Source organism: Mauremys reevesii, linkage group 4 (genome assembly GCF_016161935.1).
Source record: "Mauremys reevesii isolate NIE-2019 linkage group 4, ASM1616193v1, whole genome shotgun sequence".
Taxonomy (NCBI): domain Eukaryota; kingdom Metazoa; phylum Chordata; order Testudines; family Geoemydidae; genus Mauremys; species Mauremys reevesii.
The window spans coordinates 132,160,472-132,184,134 of record NC_052626.1 but is presented as its reverse complement, the minus strand read 5'-3'; the positions used below and the strand labels follow the sequence as shown (position 1 = coordinate 132,184,134).

At 51.4% G+C, this 23,663-nt stretch overlaps 1 protein-coding gene across 3 annotated transcripts in view; it reads left to right on the top strand.

Annotated features, from left to right (window-relative positions):
* Positions 1 to 23,663, top strand: part of PIK3C2B (phosphatidylinositol-4-phosphate 3-kinase catalytic subunit type 2 beta) — a 79,604-nt gene that overhangs the window by 15,133 nt on the left and 40,808 nt on the right. Inside the window, exons 1-5 of one of the 3 annotated variants that reach the window (XM_039535594.1) lie at positions 6,273 to 6,392; positions 9,236 to 10,256; positions 17,693 to 17,793; positions 19,114 to 19,268; positions 20,231 to 20,351. In XM_039535594.1, coding sequence (XP_039391528.1) covers positions 9,324 to 10,256; positions 17,693 to 17,793; positions 19,114 to 19,268; positions 20,231 to 20,351 — 1,310 coding nt within the window. In that variant the 5' untranslated portion in view covers positions 6,273 to 6,392; positions 9,236 to 9,323. Of the gene's footprint in view, positions 1 to 6,272; positions 6,393 to 9,235; positions 10,257 to 12,880; positions 12,938 to 17,692; positions 17,794 to 19,113; positions 19,269 to 20,230; positions 20,352 to 23,663 lie in introns of those variants that run through there. The other 2 variants (XM_039535593.1, XM_039535595.1) reach the window with 2 other exon arrangements.

Sequence of the window (23,663 nt, the reverse complement as noted above, 5' to 3'; positions counted from 1 at the left end):
CACAGGAGTGAATGTCACCCTAAGTACCTATCCCTTTTCAGCCATGCCACAGGCCTGCATGGTAATATGCAAGCATTGGGAAGCAATTCTTTGAGAGGGGGGCACAGAAAGTGTGGATTTAAAGGCTCTCCTAGATCTGACGTGACCCTGACAAATGCCAGGAAATTCAAAGTCAGAAATCTATTCCTTTAGTATTATTTTTTATGGAGGAAAAAATTGTTCTTCTCTGTTCCTTTGCAGTTTGGTTCCAGCTCCTTTCACTCCTAGACTGAGACCTCACCAGCCAAATTTCGGACCTATGTAATTTTTTAAATAGATTTTTGGGAGGAGAGGGAGTTTCTAATGGAAATGCAGATGGATGCTTACCTAACTGGCAAAGAATGAGCAAGGCAAATGACAGGCTTTTTCAGCAGAGCTGAGACCTGGAGAGAACAAATGGAAATGAGAGGTGGAAAAAGACCCATTGGATTTTCTAGTCCATCCCTGCAGCAGTGCAAAACTTGCTTGAATCTCTTAGGCATTGGCTTTCCATGGCAGGGGAGTTAGTGGTGGAGGAGCTAGTTCCTATGTCTAACGGTTACCTGTCTAGAGCCACCTTCTTTTAAAAGATCAGATCTACCCCTATGCAGAGGGCTTTGCCTGCACAGGACTGAAGCACCACTATGCTGAACACTTTCCTGGTACTTAGGCCTCACTCTGGCCCTCCGTGCAGGGGTGAATTTCACCTATTCATGGTTAGCTTTTGAAAGCAGCCCTCAAATACCTCATTCTGCTGTCTGTGCTTTGGAAATGCCACCAGAGAGTACAGGCAACAGGAAATGGTTTGCTAATCCTGTGAAAATTTCTGAGATATCAAAAAATTGTCCTTTCTCAAATCAGGACTTCAAGTCAAAATCTTGAAAATGTTTATGAACTGAAAATCTGGAAAAAACCCCAAATCCTTCAGTTTGGGCCAGTAGAAATGTTTCCGTAATTTTGAAATATTTCATTTCATTTGATAACTTTTTATTTAGTCCTCTTGGATGTTATAATTACCTTAAATTTCAAAACAAAAAGTTGTTTGGAACCAGAAGCCTGGATTTTTTCATTCTGTTCATAGATTCCAGGGCCCGGAGGGACTGGTGTGATCATCTCGTCTGATTCCCTGTAGAACACAGGCCACGGGACTTGCTCAAAACAATCCCTTTTTTAACTAAATAATTCTGTATTGGAACACTTGGACATTTTCAGGTCAAAAAATTCACCAGAACTGACCCTTTCCCGTGAAAAGTTTCGGTTGTGATGAATCGGCATTTTCGGATGAAAAACGTTTTGTCAAAAAACTCCCAACGAGCTCTACCCCAGAGCACCGTAGTGAAACAGGAGATGGGGCCATACATTCCTGCTGTGAGGGCAGGTGTGACTGGGTTGATCCTCCCCCCTGCTTCTTTCAGGAGCGTGTCCTCTCTTGATTCTTTTTGTGAGATCTCACCGGGCCTGAGCTGAAGGCCACTGAAGCCGCTGGGAGTTTTTTCCACTGTGTGCAGTGGGCTTTGAATCAGTCCCCCCAGTTTTGTCCCATGCTGCTGGGCCTGTGCAGGGCATCTGCAGATAAATACTAAGCACTGCTTTAGCTGTGGTCTGGAGGGTGACCAGGAGAGATGCTGAGGCAACCAGAATACACAGATGGCGTTAGAACAGTTTTTTATGTGACTTTTCAGTTCCCTTTATCCTCTGTTGTTGCCCACACACATGTGCATGTACAGGGCTCCCGCCTCCCACCGAAAGGCAGTCACTGTGACACTGATCTTACTAACCCGGCTCTGCATTTGCTTTTGACTCGGCAGCAGAGGGAAATTGCTACATAAACTATTTTAAGAAGGCATCCATAGAAAGCCATTGGAGTCTGGGGAGCCGGGGTGTATGGTCTGCCCCACTCTCTTGGTTATGTCACTTGGATCTAACACAATCATAGAATCATAGGATATCAGGCTTGGAAGGGACCTCAGGAGGTCATCTAGTCCAACCCCCTGCTCAAAGCAGGACCAATCCCCCACTAAATCATCCTCTTCATGGCCAGGTAACTGGCTGCAGGAGGGAGTTTTTTCTCCAGTCCTCATGCATGTGGCATGGCCTAGCTCTGTGATTTCAAGTGGATTTCTCGAGGGTTGCTGTTCTCTCCTCTGCTTCAACACCAAGTCTGAGTGCAGGCAGTTCATTGCTGCACCTGGCTGTGATTCAGAGGTCTGCTCCAAGCAGGTTTTAGCCCTGTCTTTCTGACCACCGTATCCCACTCTCCCCTGCATATTCATTCACACTGTGCTTCGTCTGAAGCATATGTGCCTGATTGGTACCACCCCACAGCCTGGGAGGAGGGCAGGCAGCGTGTGTAATGAGATCATGCTCGTCCTCCAGGAGCTCTTACCTGACAGCAGTACAACTAATGTGCATGAAGAGACTACCTGTAGTCTGCTTAATTTGTAACAAAAGAGGTGCCAGGGCTCAAGCAATTAGGTGCTGGGGCTCAAGTCATTTTTTTACATTTATAACCGATGCTGCAAGCCCAGAGGTGCCGGGACTCTGAACTGCCAAGCCTAGTGGTGCCGGGGATCAGCCCCTGGCACAAATGAGGCACTCCTGATAGTGTAACATCTCCTTCTCTGCTACACGCCAGTTACGATGGTTCCTTTACCTCCCCACTCACCCAGGGTACAATTGCTAGTGAAAGCTGATGGAGTTCTGCCCATCTCTTATTCAGATCAGCATCCAGATTCCTGGCTGCTCATCTGACACTTCTGTGCCTGGCCCACTTATTGTTTCAGAACTGTTCAACTACAGTTGGCGGGGACGATGTTTTTTCCTGTGAAAAACAGGGACAAAACAGACTTTTTTTGGTCAACAGTTTTCTTGGCATTTTTTTCAGGTTTTCACCCAAATACCGAATTGTTCTTCGCTATAAAATTGAACACGTTTCAGTTGCCAAAGCCCCAGAATGTTCAGGACTCAGGCAGGGGCGGCTCTAGGAATTTGGCCGCCCCAAGCACGGCGGCACACCGCGGGGGATGCCTGGCGGTAGCCGGTCCCACGGCTCCGGGGGACCTCTTGCAGACGTGCCTGCAGAGGGTCCGCTGGTCCCACGGCTCCGGTGGAGCATCCGCAGGCATGACTGCGGAAGGTCTGCCGGAGCCGCCTGCTGCCCTCCCGGCAAAATGCTGCCCCAAGTGCGCGCTTGGCGTGCTGGGGTCTGGAGCCGGCCCTGGACTCAGGAGCTGGCAGTGGTACAACAGTGGCTGGACTCCTGTGTCCAGCTCTGGTGCCCACAATTGAAGAAGGGGCTTGATAAATGGGAGGGGTCAGAGAAGAGCCATGAGAATGGTTATAGGATTAGAAAACCCACCTTAGAATGATAGACTCAGAGCGCTCAGTCAGTTTGGGTTAACAAAAAGAAGGTTTAAGGAGTGACTTGATTAGTCTATAAATACCTGCCTGGGGAACAAATATTTTTTAATGGGCTTTTCCATCTAGCAGAGGAAAGTATAACATGAGCCGGTGGCGGGAAATGGAAGTTAGACAAGTTCAGACTGGAAATAAGGCGTACATTTTAAACGGGGAGAGTAATTAACCCCTGAAACAATTTACAAAGAGTTGTGCTGGATTCTCCCTCGCCGGCAATTTTTAAATCAAGATTGGAGGTTTTTCTAAAAGTTCTGCTCTAGGGATTATTGTGGGGCAGTTCTCTGGCCTGTGTCCTACAGGAGGTCAGATTAGATGACCACAATGGTCCCTGCTGACCTTGGCATCTAGGAATCTGTGATTTCGGTTTTTCGACAACCCCTCTCCCGCCCCCCGCAAATTGGCGACAGAAATGGAACATTTTCATAGTGAACATTTGTTTTGTGGAAAAGCCATTTTCCATTTAAAAACAATAAGACAGAAAATGTCTGAGCAGCACTGCGCTCAGCAGCACGTTATGGGAAGAAAGGACTCTGGCACGTGGGTGGCAGAGGGAACAAACAAGTTCTCTGAAACACATGCAGCGATGGGATAATCTAGTGCCTGTGTGTCAGGAAACAAGCCCTCAGTCAGGAGCAGGTGGTGCCTTGCTCTATGTCACTGACTAGCTCGCTTCGCCTGGGCGGCCCACTCCCACGCTGGCAAAGGTGTTGGGGTTTCAATAGCGCTGTTGTCATCGGTTCTCGTTACCCATCTGACTTTGATACACCTCTTCTGTGCCACGGCGTTACCGCAGGCAGGAAGAATAGGCTGTGACAGCTGCCTGCAGACTAATTCATTCTGGCTGACTTGTGGGGGGCTGGGTGGGAAGGAGATATAGAGCCCTTCAGTCCTCTGTCACTGGTCTGAATCAAGCTCAGGTTGGTGGTGACCAAAAGTCATTTCCCTCTGATGGTTGTATAGGGAATGAGAATGGCAGGTCTTGGTCCAGTTCTCAGTGGACAGGTGCCCACCTCAGAAAAGCCAACCCCATCGTCTCAGCAGAGGCACCAAAGCCTGGGCAGGCTGTGGTGACTGAACTCATCTCTGACACCCTGAGGGGGTCATTCCGGTGTAGGGTGACCAGATGTCCCAATTTTATAGGGACAGTCCCAATATTTGGGGCTTTTTTTATATGGGCTCCCATTACCCTCCCTCCCACCCCCTGTCCCGATGTTTCACACTTGTTATCGGGTCACCCTATTCTGATTCAGGGCTGAGCCGCACACGACAGGCCCCACATGTTAGGGAGGCTTGCAGTACCTACAGTCTGGATAAATGACACCTGCGGTGGCTGACCGCCTCTCGGCACCCCTTAGCTCTCCCCACAGCAGGAGTTATCAGTGAACAGCAGCCCAGGCAGAGCTTCACAGCGTTGCTGAAGCCTCTCGTGCTGTAGTCGTGCGTCTGTGGGTTTCTTTGTTTAGGCCACAGGGAAGCCTGGCCAACCAGGGTCAGCCTAGCCCTCAGTGCGATGCCGGCCGGCCACCAATAACTCAGTGGAAATCCTGCCAGAGCGTCACTAACCACAGCAAGGAATCTTGTGGGGACAGGGCAGGCTTGTCTGCCACCCAGAGAAGGCTTCAGCACATGCCCAGGAAGCTGCTTTGCTCTGTCCGTGTCAGTCGCAGGGCACTGAGAAGCCGGGTCCAGGAAGGGGAACGAGGGGGTGTGTGTGTATGTGTGTGTATTTTACCTGTGAGTGTGCACACGCTCTTTCTTTTCTTTCTCCCTCTCTTTATAGCTCTTCTCTCTTTCTCTTCTCTCATCTCGGTGCACCTGCCTGCCTCCTAGGACAGCGCAGACTACACTGAACTGCCACCAGGACAGGTTCTCCCCGCACCCCCACACCCATTCCACTTGCTTTGCTGCAGCTCTCTTCATTCCAAGCTTCCCCCTGACCAGAGTTTGCAGCGCCTGAAATTCAGACTATATCCCCGGACTGCTCCCAAGTATCCTTGATACCTTTGGCATATGGTCGCAGGCATTGCCAGATTTCCCCTCCTCCACCTCTGGTTGCTTTTCAGGAGCTCTAAGGGGAAATTTCCAAGATGTGACTTCACTGCTGCGCTGGGGCGTCCAGAGGGAGACCTCTCCTAACCTCGTCCTCCCCGTCTGACGCAGGGTGTGAGATCATTTCAGTCTCTGCCTTATATTTTTCGTTGGGTTTGTCTCCTGCTGACATTTGGCCCCCTCTTCCCATTGCTGTTAATCGCTAGCTGGCCGGGTTTCTCTGGGCAGAGGGAGTGGTGCTGTGTTACTGCCTCCTATTCATACGCCCAGAGCTTGGCACCCACAGAACGATGGTCACTTTGTTTCCGATGCAGATGGCAGCCAGCCCCTTTGCTCAACGCAGTCTGTTCCTGTTAAAGTGTGTGGCGCTCTGGTTGACTATTGGGGAGGAGGCTTGAGAGCAGACCCCTCTCATTGAGAAAGGCATCCTGCACTGGAACGTTGGATCCCTTGAGCCTGATTCTCTCAGTGAGTAACTCCACTGAAGTCAATGGGGTTACACCTACTGGAAGTGAAAGGAGAACTGGGCTTCTATTCCTCCTAGAAACCCCGTCAGCCTGAAACGAACTGACACTGTGACTCCATGATGCTTCTCTTTCAGAGGGTGGGCCACATTTGCAGCAATGCAAAGCTGAGGTCCGGGTGCAAGAAATGTGCATGCAATTAGCACGATTGCACGTGGCTCAGGTGCCTAATGCCCTGCCTGCCTGCCGGCTCTGTTGCCTGATGTGTGTGTGCGTGGAACTGCATGTACGTTTTTATGTGCAGGTGCACGGAACAGGCCTTTGCCCTCTGAAGTGGAGCCTCCAGTATTTGATTTTACTGAATTACGCTGCAATGAGATTTTCAAGAAAATTTTTCCTCCTGACCCTGAGGAGATCCAGGGAGCAAAACATCAACCCTATGGGGTATGTAGTTGTGAGAAAGTGTCTCCCATACTATGGAACCATGGATTTGGAGATGGGGACCTGCTGGGCTTGCAACTGGGGAAGCTGTAGGTGCTATGTTCCCTATGCTGGCTAATTAGCACCTCCAAAATGAAACTCATTGCTGTGGTGGTACATTGGGGGCCAATTTATACACAGGAGAAATGGGATGTAGTAAAACTTGGATGACAATGATGTAGAATGAAAACTCAGTATTGTTCCCAGGCTTCTGATGGGCACATTGCAATAAGAAGCTGTCTGTCTGTCTCCAAAGTGGTCAGGGATTGTTCTCTTTTCAAATGACTTGCAGTGCTCTCTCACCCCATAATGAGCACCTGCACCTTCCAGTGGTCCCATCGACATGTCCTCGGAACTTGGGTGGGGTGGGGTGGCAAGGACAGGGTGACACACAGGGGAATGCTCTCCCATCAGAACGTGCCCGTCCCATGTTACCATCCAAATATCAAGTTCCCATTGGGTGGGGTGCGGAGTGACCATCCTGTGACTCACTGGCACACCCAGCCATAAAAGCGATGGTTAGCCATGTGGCATCCCAGCATGGAAAGGGACATACGATGTGCACGGATTTTATTAGCTAGAATGACTCATTCAGAGGCCCAGAGCTTTCTGTGACATGGTTTCCTATAATCCCTGACAAAATAGTGTAACAGGTCCTAATTGTCCATGTACGGTACACCTTCGTGGAGGCAGTGGGGACAGAGCTTAGATCTCCTGTTCCAAAAGTACAGGCCCCTACTGCTTCCACAAAAGGAGAATCTCTGTTAGCTAACAGCAGTATAAGGCTTATGACCCACAAATGAACATCTCTGATTCCATCCAGTAGAAGTTGTGTGGGCGCGCGCACACACACACACACACACACACACTCTCTCTCTCTCTCTCTCAGTTGCTTCTCCACATGCCCCAGAAATCAGGATAAAGGGGAAAATATCCAACTCTCCCTTTTTAAAACTTTACTAACCTACCCGCAAATGCTGTTCCTTGCAGAGCTGTGAGTGTGTGGATAAAGAACAGCTCTATTTCATGGCAGTCTCTCTGTTAATGATCCTCCGCCTTTTCCCTTACGAAAATGAAGAACTAGACTCTCTCAACTGGAGAAATGAAAATGCTGAGCTGGCCGTCAGCTCCAGCGATTAAAAAAGCCGGACGCCTGTGTCTCCCGAGGTTTGGTCTCGCTCCATTCTGCTGTTTAACATCCATGTAGTTATTTATTTTGCTAAGAAAGGAAGAGGAGGTGAAATATCCTTCCTCTGAGCAATGTCGGCGTGTTGGCCGGCAGAGACCTCAGCGGTCTGCACTTCTGAGAGCGGAGTTCCAGGGCATCAGAAAAGGGGAATCTGGCTCTGCGCTATAGAGTTCTGTGGTCACTGTGGTTTAGATGTTTTGGGCTGGGGCCAAGAAGGAGGAAGGTGTTTTGCATCTGCCTCCCCCCGCCCCCCTCCCCTTCACCTCCTTCTTTCACATCTGAACTTGGGAAAGTAAATTGTGTTTTCAAGGCTCTGCGATCCAAGGAGCGTGTCATGCAAACTGCTCAGCACGCTTGGGAGCAGCCTGCACTAGCTATTGGCTTTGATTAGTCTCGGTTAACATAGAGCACCGCAAGTGTGCTAGGTGCATTCCAGCCAATACGGAGCCAACGAGCTGAGATCATTCAACCTGCCCTTAAAAAAAAGTGGATGCCCAGTTCCCATTAATACAATTGGGAACTGAGTGTCCGTATCCCACAGGTGGTTTTGAACAATCTCAGCCATGAGATTTCCCCCAGGCCGAAGGGTTTAGCTTAAGTCTAAAGTTGCAAGACAGGATTCCCTGAGTGGCCATTGTGACTTGGTAGCAATGTACAGGGTGAAGCAGGGGAAATTCAGGCCCAAGTTGTACATTGATTATAATGACTAATAGAAACCCCGCCAACCCAGAATCTCCAGTGGCCTTGTTACGTTTCCCTTCCATTGTAGTGGGTTTCTGTAACTGTGGGAGATCCGGGATTATCTAAGATGCTCAGGTAGCCTTCTCCTCAGCCATTTCATTATTTGTATGGAGGGAGCGCATGGGGGCCAATTTTTCACTGCACAAAAGGTGTGTTTTTACATCAAGGTAATGGAGATCGGGCTCTGATAGTTTTTACCTCGATGTAGCTAGTTGAGATCACCCCTATCCCCTCCATCTGGAATTGGCCTCAGCTACCTTCAGTGAGATAAAAGCTACCTGTGCCTTGTCCCCACCCTAGAATTTTGCATCAAGAGAGCTATCACAATGTAATAACACACAGCCTGAGATCAGGGCTGCATCGTGCCAGGCACTGTGCAGAGTCATGGACCGATCCTGCCCCAAGGAGCTCGCAGCAGAGATGGAAATCCGTTTGCAGTGGATAACCAATAATACTTCTGTCTGAGTCAAAGTTTTGAACTCACAGTGTTCGAGGGTTAGAATGCATTAGATCTCTCCTCCACTCAGCAATCCCTCTGTCTAAAATCACTGCTACGGTTTGTGGGATCGGTTAATTTGGACAGCACTTTGGGAGGCAAGGGGAAGTGAGTGCCATTGAGTAATCCTGAGATTCTGCTTCATTCCCTTACTGCCACGGGGCAGAAGAACGCTATAGGTTCCAGGACAACAAGGGCTGGATTTCCAGAAGTGCTGGGTACCAGGCTGTCCCATTGTCTCTGATCAGAGTTGTGGGTGCTCAGTACTTCCGAAAGTCAGGCTCTATATAAAAGCAACATCCTTATTATAGCTAAGCCTTCAGTGAAGCAGTAGCCAGTGTGCTGGTATGCTGACCCTATCTTTGTTGCTCTCTCCTGCAGGTCACTGATGGTGCAGTATGTCTTTGTTCCTAACCCCTGAGCCCAGCAGGAAGTAGCAGCTGGTCCCTGGCACTTGTTCCCCTGAGAGATGTCTGCGACCAGAGGCAATGGAGAGCACTGGAAGTCTTTGGAGTCAGTGGGGATCAGCCCGAAGGAGCTGGCTCTGGCTGAAGCCCTGCAGATGGAGTATGATGCTCTGTCCCGCCTGAGGCAGGACAAGGAGGAGAGTCAGGCCAAGCAAAACAATGACCGCTCCCTCATTTCCTGGGATGACCCGGCTCTGGATTACAACAAACCCGCTGTCAGGAACGACTGCCACAGCATCAAATTAATGCGAGGTCTCTCTGGCTCGGACCCCACCCTCAACTACAACTCCCTCTCGGTTCAAGAGAGCTCGAGAGCTCCTGGCACCAACAACTCTACCTCATCTGTCCCGCCACCAGAGCTGGAGAACCAGCCTTGGCTGAAGGGCCCTCTCGCCAGTGACTACCTGTACATCTTTGATGGCTCGGGGGAAGACTTCCTCAGCGAGCCACTCAATGGGACCTCGGGCCAAGATGGCTCCCCCAAGAAGCTCTCCCCTCCCCCGCTGCCCCCTCGCCTCTCCATCTGGAACTCCTCTGAGGTGAATCACTCTTCCCTCAAAAGCTCCTCACTGTCCTACAAAGGACCTCAGCCCAGAGACATCAACATGTTCTCCTCAGCCCACGAGCTGTCCGATGGAAAGCTGCTGGCTCGCAGGATTTCGGAGGAAGACCCCTATGGCACCATGGACTATGACGGCATCAATGATGCCATCACCCGCCTCAACCTGAAGTCCACCTATGACACGGATCTGCTGAGAGAGGCCACCTGGGGCTGGAAGGAAGGCAGGAGCATCTTTGAGAAGGAGACCACTGGAAAGCCAGTGGCTCGGAGCAAGACCATGCCACCCCAAGTCCCTCCCAGGACCTACATCTCTAAGTTCGGCAACCGGAAGAACATGGCACCCAACAAGAACCGCAGGATCTCCGTGGATCCGGTAAGAGGTTTTTGGCTTTCTCCTTAGAGGCTGGGCTGAGAGAAGCAGGTGTGAACCCCATCCCAATCCTAGGCTGCTCCTACCCATTCACAACTGCCCTTTCTAAGCTTGACCTCTAGGATTCAATTAGGAGTGGGTTACACCTCCATTAGCAGCCTTACAGGGTTGTCTTCACTGCATTGTAAACCTGGGTCTAAGGACCCATGCTTGTGGACTCAGTGTTTCCAAGCATGTTTGAGAGTACACACTGCACTGTAAACCTGTGTTGACAATTGCTGGACCTGAGTCTCAGCTGCGCAAACACATCCATACTGCACCACTTCTGACTCGGATCTGTGAATTGACCTGCATCCACAATGCAAAATGAGTGCTTGCGAATGTTAGTCAGACTGATCTGTGTGCGGACGGAAGGTGGGCTTGGTCTCAAGCCTGGCTTAGTGCCCAGTGTAGACACACCCGTAGAGAGCCCTCACCACTTCCACCACCACCATAGATGGGGGCTGGACCATGTTCAGGTGAGTGAGGGAGGCCTTGCTGGAAGAACTGGAGAGAGCACAACAGAATTGAGATTTGGCGAGTAGACCCCCATACTGTAGGGACGGGGCAGGGCAGGAGGTGAAGAGGAGTCCAAGACCCGAAGGATTTGATAGGGCTCCATTTGCAGGGGTCAGTGGGGGAAGCGGGTGCTGGCTCGGCAGGGCAAGGCTCATGGCGTGTCTGTGAACTAGCACTACGCACAGCTGAGGCCAGGCCTGCTGCTGGAGGATGGTCTACTAGAATAGATGGCCAGGGCGCAGATGTAATGACTGCGAGGCAGCAAGAGCCAGGGAAGTGATGCATACCAGAGGAGCTGGGATGTGGCCTTGCACAGAGACAGCCTGACCTCCTCAGGCTTCCCTCTGCATGCAAATAATCTGTGTGTGTCTCTCTCTCTCCCCTCCCTTTGTCCTCTGACTACTGTAGGGAAAGCAGCTTGACTCTGGCTCCCTGTGTCATTCTGTGTTGCCCAATGTGTTGTTTATGCATCTTTATTAAGGATGTCTGTGCACTGGCTCTGGCCCCTTTCCCTGGGGGCGTCAGTAGGATCCCCTTCCTGAAAACACATTGCCCAGGAGGTGTTGGATCATGAGGCTGTGGCCTTAACCCTTCCGGAGGGTAGATCAGAGTGAGGAAATCAGCCTCTTGAGGCAGCAGGGGAGAAGAAATGCAAATCCCGTGACAGCCCAGTCAGCAGCTGGTTGTGATATTGCTATGAAACGATCCGCCCGGATGCTAGAGACCTCGTGCACATTCCCCTCTTCCCAAGCACCGATTCCCTCTCTCCTTGCAGCTCCGGCAACATCTGGGCCTCACTGGGCAGTTCTGGGTGTGGCCACAGCCACCAAGTGAATTTGTGGGGCTAGGCAAGGATTCTCAAACTCTTCCCTAGTGTGAGCTGTAGCTAAAGCAAGAGGTGGTCTCATGATTCCCTCCCCTCCAGTCACCCACTTCCCCTGCCATTCACACTTGCATAACTTCCCTGGGGCAACTACAGCCATTGCTGGCATCAGAAAGCAATAGGGGAGAAGTGTTTCCTGTACTTATGGCAGCTGGAATGAAGGAAGAGGAGTTGGCACCTTGTGATCAGCTGGGTCTGTGCAGACCCTGAGCAAACTGCTCCGCATGCCAGTTTGACAAGCACTGGTCTAGGGAGCTCTGAGAGCCCTTTCCCCTCATCTGCACCTGCTCTCCCCATCCCCCCTCCCGCAGGTACACCATGCCCAGTGATGCTAAACCTTTCGTCGCAGAATGCCGGGATCCTTATTGCTGCAAAATTGCCATGGGGCCTTGACGGGCCATTGACCACCAGCATTCAGGACCTTGATTTTAAGACTCAGCTGCAGGTCTCTAGCACTCAGACCTATGATGCCTTTTAAAATCTGCCCAGGATCATTTGGGAATCTATCCCTATTGATTTGGGTTGCTACCCCAACAAACAAAGTTTCTGGCCAGGGCACTTTGGCACTGCCCATACATTGCTGCTGGTCGTTGTGACACAGGCGTCCATGTGCTTCCTTGAACTGCAGCCCTGGAGATTACAACTCTTTGTGCTATTTATAAGGTCCGGGGGAAAGTCCAAGCTAAAAGTGGTGTCCAGCAAAAGCCTTCCCCAGCCAGGCAGGATCTGCGTCTCCAGCCCTGACTGTTCTATCTGCTCTTCCCGGTAGCGAGGCTAACAGCTTGTGAAATGTCACAAGATCCTCAGGAAAGAGACTGGAGTCTCCTTGTAAGCATCAGTGTGACTGCTTTCCTGCTGGGGCGGAGGAGGGTACCAAAATATCCTTTGGATCCAACCTTGCTTTCTTCCCCTGCCATCCCCTTTAAAATATATATATTCCCGGGCCCTTCCCGGTGTTGTCCTCGCAGGATTCCTGCTGGAAAGGGGGCTGCAGCACATTTCCTCCCAAGTCTCTGTGGCTGGGGATATCCCCTCCACACCCCAGCACATGGTATCAGCAGCTAATCCGGGAATGTGGGGGGGGAGGGCGGTGAGGATCCTTCTCGGATGTGATGCAGAGGACCATGCCTCCAGGACCGGAGGGATATAAATACAAGTGAAGACGCCTTCCCTCTTAAGTCCTGCAGGACCCCCTCTCCTCGGTCAGTGAAAGATGCAGCTGGAGGCCGCTGGTGGGGGTTATGTAAGTCACCCTCTGTTTAATCAGAGCCAGAAACTAATCATGAAAGAGCATTAAAATAGTCTTTAGCAGCGGTTGTGTTCTCCCCCTTTCTCTCCCTCCCTTTCGCTATTCGGTGGGTTAATTGCTCTGACAGTGGGCCCATTGTCTGCTCAGGAAGAGCGAGCGAGGCTCTGAGACCCATTGCGCACACGCACGCACGGCGCGAGACTGAGCGTGGCACTCGGCAGGCTGCTGCATGCCCAGCTGGCATTCAGGAGGGAGAGGGGAGAGAGATTTGAAACAGGTGATAGGGGAATGGGGGCCCATGCTGGAATGGAAACCCCTTTGGGGGATGTTCCTCTTGTTTCATGGTTCGAAGCACCAGGACGTTTCTTCGTTAGCTTTTGATGTTTGAATGTGCTTTATTTCTACGGAGAGGCCACGTAGTCCAGATGGGAGGGCACCGGGCTATTTGTGGTCTATTCCTGCCTCTGCCTTGCTGCATCACGCTGGGCAAGTCACATTGCCTCATTCCCCATCTTGTCTGTTTAGATGACAGGCTCTTGAAAGTAAGGACTGTCTCTTACTATGCGTATGTACAGCGCCTAGCGTAAAGGGGCTCTGCTCTTGGGGCTGCTAGGCTTTACAGTAGTACAAATACTAATATGGGCCTGTGGAATAGTCACCACTAGGATAGCAGTGGAAGCCTCTTTGCTTGGCTCTTTTACAAGTAGACGAAAAGATCTGCTCTGGTTCAAAGGAATGATTCTGGGGCAGTTCTCTGGCCTGTGTTATACAGGAGGGCAGACTAGATGATCACAGTGGTCCTTTCTGGCCTTGTACTCATGAATCTATGACTAGCCGTTGTGCTGAAAATGCTCCATGAGGAACTGTTCTGCACTGGTCAGATGGGACCTGCCAGAGCTTTTCCATCTCTAGTTGCTGTGACTCTGATTCTCTTCCCCTTCTCTGTCTTTGTATTAACACGTCTGTGAAACTAATTGTGTAGCCACTTGCACCAGTACAGTGAATGCTACACTGGGTGGGATGAACTGCTTGCTTCATAGGCTTATACCTGAAGTGTGAAGCCAAGCCCAAGGCTCTATGGCACTTGGGGGGACATAGGTGGCTTTGTGCCAGCCAACTCGCTCTTTCCCAGGCTGCTGTGCTGCTGGAGACTAAACTGCCCCGCAGCACAAGTGAGGGTAGCCTGAGAACTGTTCTAACTTATGCCAGCAGAGAACATCTCCATCCGCCGGCCAGGAGTACTGGGGTGCTGGTCCTATGCCAGCTGAAGATTCCCCTAAGGAAAGGCAGCTTTTAATCCCCTCTGTGCTGATCCAGTAACACACAGGGGCATTTATGAGGTCTGAGGATTTAGCCTCTTGTGCGTTAGCTACATAACCCGTATTACACTCCATGTAGGAGATGCCCTGTGTGTTCAGTAGTAATAACATTCGGCATTTCTCTAGCATCCTCCAGCTGAGCAGCTCCAAAGCCTGCTGGTGGGAGCATAGTCTTATAGCAAAACTGAAAGACTGGCATTCCTGAGTAGGGTGACCAGATGTCCCGATTTTATAAGGACAGTCCCGATTTTTGGGTCTTTTTCTTATAGAGACTCCTATTACCCCCACCCCGTCCCGATTTTTCACACTTGCTGCCTGGTCGCCCTATTCCTGAGCTCCTGGCTTCCCTGCTCAGCTCAGCCACTGACTCACTGTGTGAGCTTGGCCAAGGCCTAGAAGCCTAAATTTTCAAGTGCCCTCAGGTTTTGGATGCCCGACATGGGAGATTTTCAGAGGTGATGGGCACCTGCATGTAGCTTAGCACCTCTTCAAGTCAGGCCAATGTGTCTCCAGCTGGGCACCCGAGACTAACAGGCACATTTGAAAATCCACCCTAAATGCTGGACCCAATTTAGTGTCAGGGATAGAATCCAAGAGTCCTGACTCCATTTCTTGCTCCACTTTGCCCCTAGACTATACGTGTATGTGAGCACATTTCATAGCCCCTTCTGTTAACCTCCAAAGTATAAACCCGGTCTCAGCAGCGTAGCTATGCTGTCCCTCATACGCCCAGCCTTTGGGCATCACCAAAGGAAGTGCATACATCCTCTCCATGTCATCTGTGTGCCATCACTCGACTGGTGCTAAGAGTGACACCAAAACTTTGTATGGCAGAGAGGCAGAATGGCCAGATCAGATCAGATCAGTGGACTACTTAGCTTGATATTTCATCTAGGGTTGCCAGGTGTCTGGTTTTCGACTGGAATGCCCAGTCGAAAAGGGACCCTGGCGGCTCTGGTCAGCACTGCTGACTGGGCTGTTAAAAGTCCGGTTGGCAGCACAGCAAGGCTAAGGCAGGCTCCCTGACTGCCGTGCGTCCACGTGGCTCCTGGAAGCAGCAGCATATCCTCCCTCTAGCTCCTAGGCATAGGGGCAGCCAGGGGGCTCCACACACTGCCCCCACCCCAAGCGCTGGCTCCGCACCTCCCATTGGCTGGGAACTGCAGCCAATGGGAGCTGTGTGACGACACTTGTGGACGGGGCAGCATGCAGAGCTGCCTGGCCGCACCTCCACATAGGAGCTGGAGAGGGAACATGCCGCTGCTTTTGGGAGCTGCCTAAGGTAAATGCCGCCCAGAACCTGCACCCTCACCCCCTCCCATGCCTCAACCCGCTGCCCCAGCCCTGATCCCCCTCCTGCCCTCCAAACCCCTAGGTCCCAGTCTGGAGCACCCTCCTGCACCCCAATCCCCCCAACCCCACCCCAGAGCCCACACCCCAGCCAGAGCCCTCAGACCCCACCCTGTGCCCCAGCCCTGATCCCCTTCCAGCACTCCAAACCTCTCATCCCCAGCCCCACTCTAGAGCCACACCCCCAGGCGGAGCCCACACCCCACACCCCTGCCCCAACCCTGATCCCCTCTCACCCTCCAAATCCCTTGGTCCCAGCCTGTAGCACCCTCCTGCACCCCAAACCTCTCATCCCCAGCCCCACCCTAGAGCCCACACCCCCAGGCGGAGCCCTCACCCAACCCCAACCCCCGGCTCCAGCCCTGATCCCCCTCTCACCCTCGGAACCCCATGGTCCCAGCCCAGAGCACCCTCCTGCATTCCAAACCCCCCAAACCGGGCCCCACCGCAGAGCCCACACCCCCAGTGAGAGCCCTCACCCCCTACCACATCCCAACCCACTGTCTTAGCCTGGAGCCCCCTCCTGCACCCTGAACTCCTCATTTCTGGCCCCACCCCAGAGCCTGCATCCCAAGCCAGAGCCCTCACTCCACCCCGCACCCCAGCCCTCTGAGCCAGCCCCGTGAAAATGAGCAAGTAAGTGAGGGTGGGGAGAGCAAGCGACAGTGGGAGGGGAGATGGAGTGAGTGGGGGGTGGGGCCTCGGAGGAAGGGGGCGGGGCAAGGATGTTGAGTTTTGTGTGAGTAGAAAGTTGGTAACCCATATCTCCTCTGTGACAGTGGCCAGCACAGCTGCTTCAGAAGAGGGCACATGAAACCCCATAATGGACATTTATGGAACCACCTGTCCTTAGGAGAAGTATTTTGCTGACCCCATCTGTTAGTGGCTGGTTTATACCCTGAAGCATGAGGGTTGAAAGGCTACCATAAAACTCAGATCCTTTCTTTTTAAACTATTTTAGTTCTTTGCCTTCATTTATATCCAGAAGCAATGAGTTCTGCAGTTCATCACTGTTAGAGCTGGTCAGAAAATGCAACATTTCCCACAAAAATTGTAAATAAAATTGAAAGTGTTAATTTTATTCAAAAAATGTTGCTGAATTTTTGTCCGTTTTTCAGCAAAACAAAAACGGAAACTTATTTTTAGTTTCAGTGTTTCAGTTCCCCTCCTCCCCTGGTCACTTTTGTTTCCACTGGAAAATCAGGGCTGACCAGGGGAAAAAGGGATGGGGTGGGAGAATACTTTTTTACTGGTAAAATACCCAGAATTTCAGTGCAAATGAAAAATTTGTGTAGAAACTTTAATTTTGGTTGGAAAGCCATTTTAAAAAAAAAATACAATGAAAACATTTCAACCCGCTCTAATTACTGTACTCCTTCTCCACATGCTGCATCTTACCTTGCTCCCTAGTCAAAGGAGAAATCCCTAGGAATTTCCATTAAATGTGTTAGCCCCTCTCTGCTGTTTGTAATAGCAATGCTCAGAGAGGAACAGTCTCCAACAACAGTGGTGGTAACACCACACCAGCTTGTGTCTGGCTGGCTGATGAATTTCCCAGGCCTCTACCACTTTTGCCCACAATCCCTCCTGTAGGATGACCAGATGTCCCGATTTTATAGGGACAGGCCCAATGTTTGAGGCTTTTTCTTATATAGGTTCCTATTACCCCCCCACCCCCGTCCCGATTTTTCACATTTGCTATCTGGTCACCCTGCCCTCATGGGGCCGGCCAAGCTGTCCCACAATGCGCAGCGAAAGCAAGCCCAGAGCGACCAAGTGAGCTGTGGTGCTATGAACCCTGGGCTGCACACCCAGAAATCTTTGCATCTCTCACAACTGGAGCCAGCGAAAGGGAGCGGAACCGTGTCTTGGTCGCCCAACTCGAGGGTAGACTGCAGTGAAGACATGGCCTATGCGTGTTACGGGAGGCGGGGGGGGGGAGGGAGTAAGAAGCATCCCACAGTGACTTGGAAATGAGCTCAGCGGAGTGGGAAATTGGGGCCCTTCCACTCCATTGGCTGCTGTTTGCATGAGCCTTCTTGCTACTATCCCTGCATCTCTTGCTCTCTTTCCGTGCCAGGTTGCCTCCCGACCGCACTCCTTAGCTAATGGCTATGAGCTGTTTGAGGTCTCCGAGGAGAGGGACGAAGAGGTGGCTGCTTTCTGCCACATGCTAGATGTGTAAGTACCTGGGAGGGATTGAGACACATTCAAACTGTCTTTCTGGGGTCTCCCCTTAGTTAACTGTCCTGCAGCACAGGCCATAACTCGGAGGTCTGTCAGTGCACTGGTGGCTGAAATGCCCTTGGGATTTAATTACTGTGGCTTAATTAATCTTGGGAGAAGGAAGACATGCCTTTTGTTGTCTCCGCTGTTTATGCTGTGTGATGGCTAAGCAGTGGCGCCGGGGAAGGGTCATTCCTGGGGTGCGAGTGATGAGACGACAAGATTGGAATCTTTGGCACAATTCCGTGTAAAGCAGTACAGGGGAGGAGGGTGGAGGTGGCACCCTGTTGGTGTTCGAAAGCTATAAAAGAGGCATTCGGGGAGACAACATAAGGATGCCCCTTTCTGCTGTTCAACACTTTGGGGCTGGGAGAGCTTTATAGAGGGACAGCGTGGGGAGACGGTAAATATCTTCTTAACATTCAGGGCTACATTGCCGCATGTAGGTGAGGGAAGGAGGGGGAAGCAAGAGAGGGAACTAAGACCATTTAAGACTCTCTTAGGTGGATGGTTTCCCGACATAAGGAAACTGAATGCACCAAGGCAGGCAAACGGAGGCCTGCTGTCTGCTATCAGCTGGTTTCAAGTCAATATTAAGCATGGTATCCGTGATCCCTGCTGGCCACCTGCTTAGTCATTGCCAACTGGCAATTCCCCTTACGCGTTGCAGCTTTAGTTCTGGAGTGGGAGGTGGCCTTTCAGATTAGTTCAGAGAGGGCGTTCCATGCATAAGGGGTGGCTTGCAAGGATGCACAATGGCACATGGGAGAAATGAAAAACAGGAGAAATGAAAAAGGGTATCTCAGCTAGAGAGAGAGGGTGGAGTCCAAGACGCAAGCTATAGGCCTGAATTGCTTGGCGGAAGGCTGTGCTGATGGTGACAGAGAAAGAGGGGAGCAGGAGGACTTAGCTGGCATGGGCCCAAGGAGATGGAGCTCAATTTGGGCTGTGTCAAGCTCAGGCTGGCCATGAGACACCCGTGAGGAGATATCAAAGAGTGAGGCCGAGATGCAGGAGTGCGTGGAGGGAGGCGAGTTGGAGAGAGAGAGGTAGATGGTGGGAGTCACTGGTGTCGGCCATGTGAGCCGATGAGATCACTTGGAGCGAGGTTGTAAAGGGAGGAGAAGAGGCCAGGAGAGAGTCCTCTGGTGCCTCTATGGAAAGGAGGAGAGAGGAAGGGGAGAATCCACCACGCAGTGAGGGATAAAGCCCTTTGTGGGATGGGGCAGGGATCTCTAACTCCTCTTCTGTCCCTCCCCCGGCTTCTGCCTGCAGCTTGAGATCCGGCTACAGCACCAAGGACTATTCCCTCACCGGCTTTGTCTGGAGCACGGTCAATCTCAGCCCTGAGCACCTGGGCCACGGCATCAGCCTGAAGGTGACCGTGGTGTGCGACAGCGTGCAGGAACCGCTCACTTTCACCTGTGACTGTAAGTCCCTGCTAGGGTGGTAAGTATGGTGCTTTGCTGCCCTCGCATCCACCTGTGAACACGATATCCTCGCGCGGCGAGAAACCCACATCTCCGCCGGTCCCCACAGCAACGAGGGGGCTAAGATGGCTGCCATTAGCAGCTCAAGCGGAGGTGTTTTCTGCCTCATCCTGCAAATTCATCTTTCAGCTCCTATGGGACAGACGTGATCCTGGTGACGGTGGCTCCTCTCCCAGAGGAGAGAGTGTCTGTGTTGCCCCCATGGGAGGATATGTGCTAGAGGTGGGGCCCCCCATCTAAACCCTGGATTCTGAATTTCTCAGTGTCCCCCTGTGATGGGCAGCACCAAATGCTGCATCCAAGAAGGCCAGAGTGGGGTTGAGATCCAGGTGCAGGTGTCTCAGCTCGTTTTCACTCTCCATCACTGCATGTGCACCGAGGTCTCTGGTCCTCCTTTGGATGTGGTTGCTTGGATACGACTAAGGCAGGATAAGCCTTAAATTACAGGCCTGATCCAAAGCCCATTGAAGTTAATAAGAGTGTCTCCACTGACTTTGATGGGCCATGGGCCGCTTGTGGCCCAGTCAGCATGCAACTGCGGCCCATGTGATATCTTCAGGGCCATACGAGTAGTATAGATATTGTGTGGATGTGGCCCACATAACACACAGAGAGCTGCATATGAGGCCTACAATGATAAATAGGTTGAGAACCACTGCCCTAGGCGGTGGCTCGCCGCATGGTTTAGACGCTGCCTGGGGTCTCGCCATGCAGGAATGGGGAACTGTGGAGGCAGCGTGTGCTTCCTCGCGTGACTCCACCTCCAGCCGGGTGCAGAGAGGGATTGTGGGGAGCAGAGTCTCAGTCACTGATCCGAGAGAAGCGGGTGGGATGGGGAGCCCCAGAGAATCATGGCCTGAGGCTCTTGCCCTGTGGGGTTTGTTCCCTCCTCGCTCCCACAGGCTCCTCCACGGTGGACCTGCTCATCTACCAGACGCTGTGCTACACATACGACGAGCTGCTCGGCATTGACGTGGACGACTTCGTGCTCAAGCTCTGTGGCCTGGAAGAGTTCTTGCAAAAGTGAGTGAGCAAGCAATGGCCGGCCGGCTGCACGTAGGGACCTCAGCGAGCCTGCCCTAGTGCACCCAAAACACCCCCTGGTGTCCGGGGGAGCGGTGGGTGGTGGAGAGCTGTTGAATCCTTGCTGTGCTGGGGCAGGGAAAGGGGAGCGAGCCCCTCTTTCGTTTGTCCTTCCTTTCATGCTTCTTTGCACATTCACATGACAAGCCCTGTGGTTGCTGTTGGGCCCAGCCCCTCCCACTTTCCCCGGGGCAGTGTGTCTCCTGAATGGGTCGGTGTTGTGCAACAGCTGGGTTTATCTGAACGCAAGTCAGGAGCCCCCTGGATTATTCCATTTCCTGCCTCCCGACATCACTGGGGACTCTCCTACCAAGAAAGGCAGGAGCCTTATCCTCCTGCTGCAGGATATAAGTAACTCCCCTTGACCCCGTGCGCTGGGGAGCTCATGTTTGGAGAATATTAGAGAGCGGCCAAGAAAAGCTCTTGAAATACTAATAAAAATCCTGATGATACTCAGCGAAGTGGCTGGGGCCGGCAATCAAGTCAAAAGCTTAATTTTTTGGTATTTATTTTTAAGTGGCTGGCAAAAGGCTGCCAGCTGGGGCCGGCTGAACAGGGTAAATAGAAATTTGGAGGGGGAGAGGGAAGGGGATTTTGAAAACAATGTGGTTTTGCCAAATTTCCCTGCTGACAATGTTTTTATGCTTTTATGATGAAAACCCCCAAATGTGCCGGTGCTTCCTCCCATTTGGGGAGCTGAAAAATGTCAAACAAAATACAACTTTTTTTTAAAAAAAAAGAAGAATCCATGGATGGGGGGATTTTAATGGAATATGTTTGCCCAGCTGTGGTGAGAGCCTATGTAACCTTTGTGGAAGGCCTGGGACCCCTGAAACGACCCCAAAGCTTCCATCTCCATTAGAGAGGACAGGAGGGCCCCCAAAAAAATAGAGGCCAGCAAAATACAAATAAAGTGTAGGGATGGGTCTGAGGAATAACGAAAGGGGGAACCAGTGGGGATTAAGGAACCAAGAGATTGTAAGTTCTTTGGGGCAGGGACCATCTCTGTTCTGTATTTGTACAGCATCTAGGACAATGGGGCCTGGTCCATGACTGGGTTTCCTAGACGCTACAGCAACACAGGTAATAAATCAGCCTGTTGGGAAAGGTGCCATGGTGACTGACATCCTCTTCATAGCCACAGGACAAGTGTGACTGCAAGATTTCCCATGCTGCCCTGCTGATGTGTCTCACCTGGTGGGACCACGTCTAGGAGGGAAAAGATTCTGTTCAGTCTCCATGGCCTGTTCTGTCCTTCTTGGGGTGGCCAGTCAGTGCTAGTGGCTAGTTTTTGTGATGTGGACACGTATCCTCTGGGAACTAGACTGAGACCCACCTTCTTGATTTTGCCTGGGCCACCAAACAGTCTAACAGGCTCTAAGAACGAGCCGGTAGTGAAAGCCTCCTTGCCCCGAGCCATCTGCGGCCCCCCACTTTGGCTTTTTCCTTTGCTAACTCTCATTTTGCTCCTGTGTGTTCTGAGCCCCTAGCAAAACAAGGATGCTTGGGGGACACTGGAGCAATGGCTGGCCAGTGACTGAAGTCACCCCACTTGTCATTCATCACCATTAAGTGTCAGTCTCTCCATGACGGAGTTACTCAGACTTGGTGGGACTTTAAAGGTGGCTTTAGTTTTGCCTCTTCAGAGCTTGTGGCCTAGTAATGATGCCGGAGAATGCGAGCTGGCATGCGAAACCCCCCTATTATCCTGGCTGGGCTGTCAGTGAACAGACTTTTAAACCACATGGAGCCCTCAGCAGAGGATGGCTTGGAGCGTGCAGGAGACCAGATCCAAGGGAATAAACGGCCCAGACCAGTTTTCTTTCCAGCATGGAAAGCAATAAAAGCTTTCTAGTCTCAGGGCTATTTCCTGCTCCTCCGCAGCCCTGGCAGGCTGTACCATAGCTTTAACCACAGGCCGGCTTTCTCTGCAGCAATGGAGGGAAGAGTCTGCATGTAAATGGCTTAGAGAGCAAAGTCTCAGGTCTGGCATTACTAGACTTCCTGAAACCACAGGTTTTAGTCCCAGCAAGGGCAGCTCAGCCTTTCATCCTTCCCAGGTAGAAGAGTCAAGTACTACTGATGTCCTTGGCTGCTGCACATGGGCATTAAAGATCGCCTGGTGCTTTTTGTGATTGCAGCTGTTTGCCCTGATACGAACTTCCCCTCCCTGCTTTTTGACATTGCCTCCACCCCAGAGGCTGCTGCATTTCATGGGTGGAGGAGGTTTTTTTCTGTAGATAAGCTATCTGTAAAGCTGCTTAGGATGAAGGGTGTTCTCTGGCTGCAAAATCATATTGATGTAACATACATGGCCGTATGGGCAAATAAAATATCTCCTGTCATTACATACAGTAAACCAGAACAAGCTGCCCTAAGGACCTGCCTCTGCTTCAACAAAGTCATTGGGAGCTTTGCTATTGACTTGACTGGCCTAAAGGGGCAGTTGGGAAGTCTCCATGTGGAGGGAAATCTCCTGGTTGGCTCCATTCCAGCCATTCCCTGCCCTCTGCATAAAGGGCGTGATGAGGAATGGGCAGGGGGTGAGGCTGTGCTCCTTGTGCTCCAGCAAATCTTGCCCAGTTGCTCCAGCCCTTTAAAGCAGCCCGTCGTCTTAGAATCACCTTTGCCCTGTTTTCCATTTGTTCCAAACTCATGCGTGGCTGAGGAATAAGCCCAATATCTATTGGTGTGTGTGTGTGTGTGTGTGTGTGTGTGTGTGTGTGTGTGTGTGTGTTTTAGAGAGGGCTGTGTGCAAACCATATATATTAAAGAGCCATATTTACCAAAGCAAATAGATATATGACCTATATAGAAAATCTCTTCGGATGATTGCCATTGCAACTGCAGTGGATTGCTGGAAATGCCTCTCTCCAGGGGGGAGTTTGGCCAGCCTTGTGGGGAAAACTCTGCCAGTTGAGAACTGGCAAGACCATTCCAGCCTCCGAGCTAAGGGACCAAGACGAGCTGCAAATTCTCCTCATTAGCCGCTGGGCTTTTTCTACTGATGCTGTCAGCGTCAGCAGAAAAATGGTCTTCCTTTGTGTATAATGGGCCTTAACCAGAAGCAGCCTCCCTCTGAAAAAGTAATTTACATCAGATGAGGGAATAATGCTCCCGACTTGTCATCTGCAGGCTCCTCCTGGGCTTTTTTTTTTCTTTTTTCTTGTTAAAAGGATCTGGTGTACGGTTACAAAGAGAGAAGACAGCTTTTCTCTCATCCTTGCATCTAAAGCACAAACTGATTGCAGA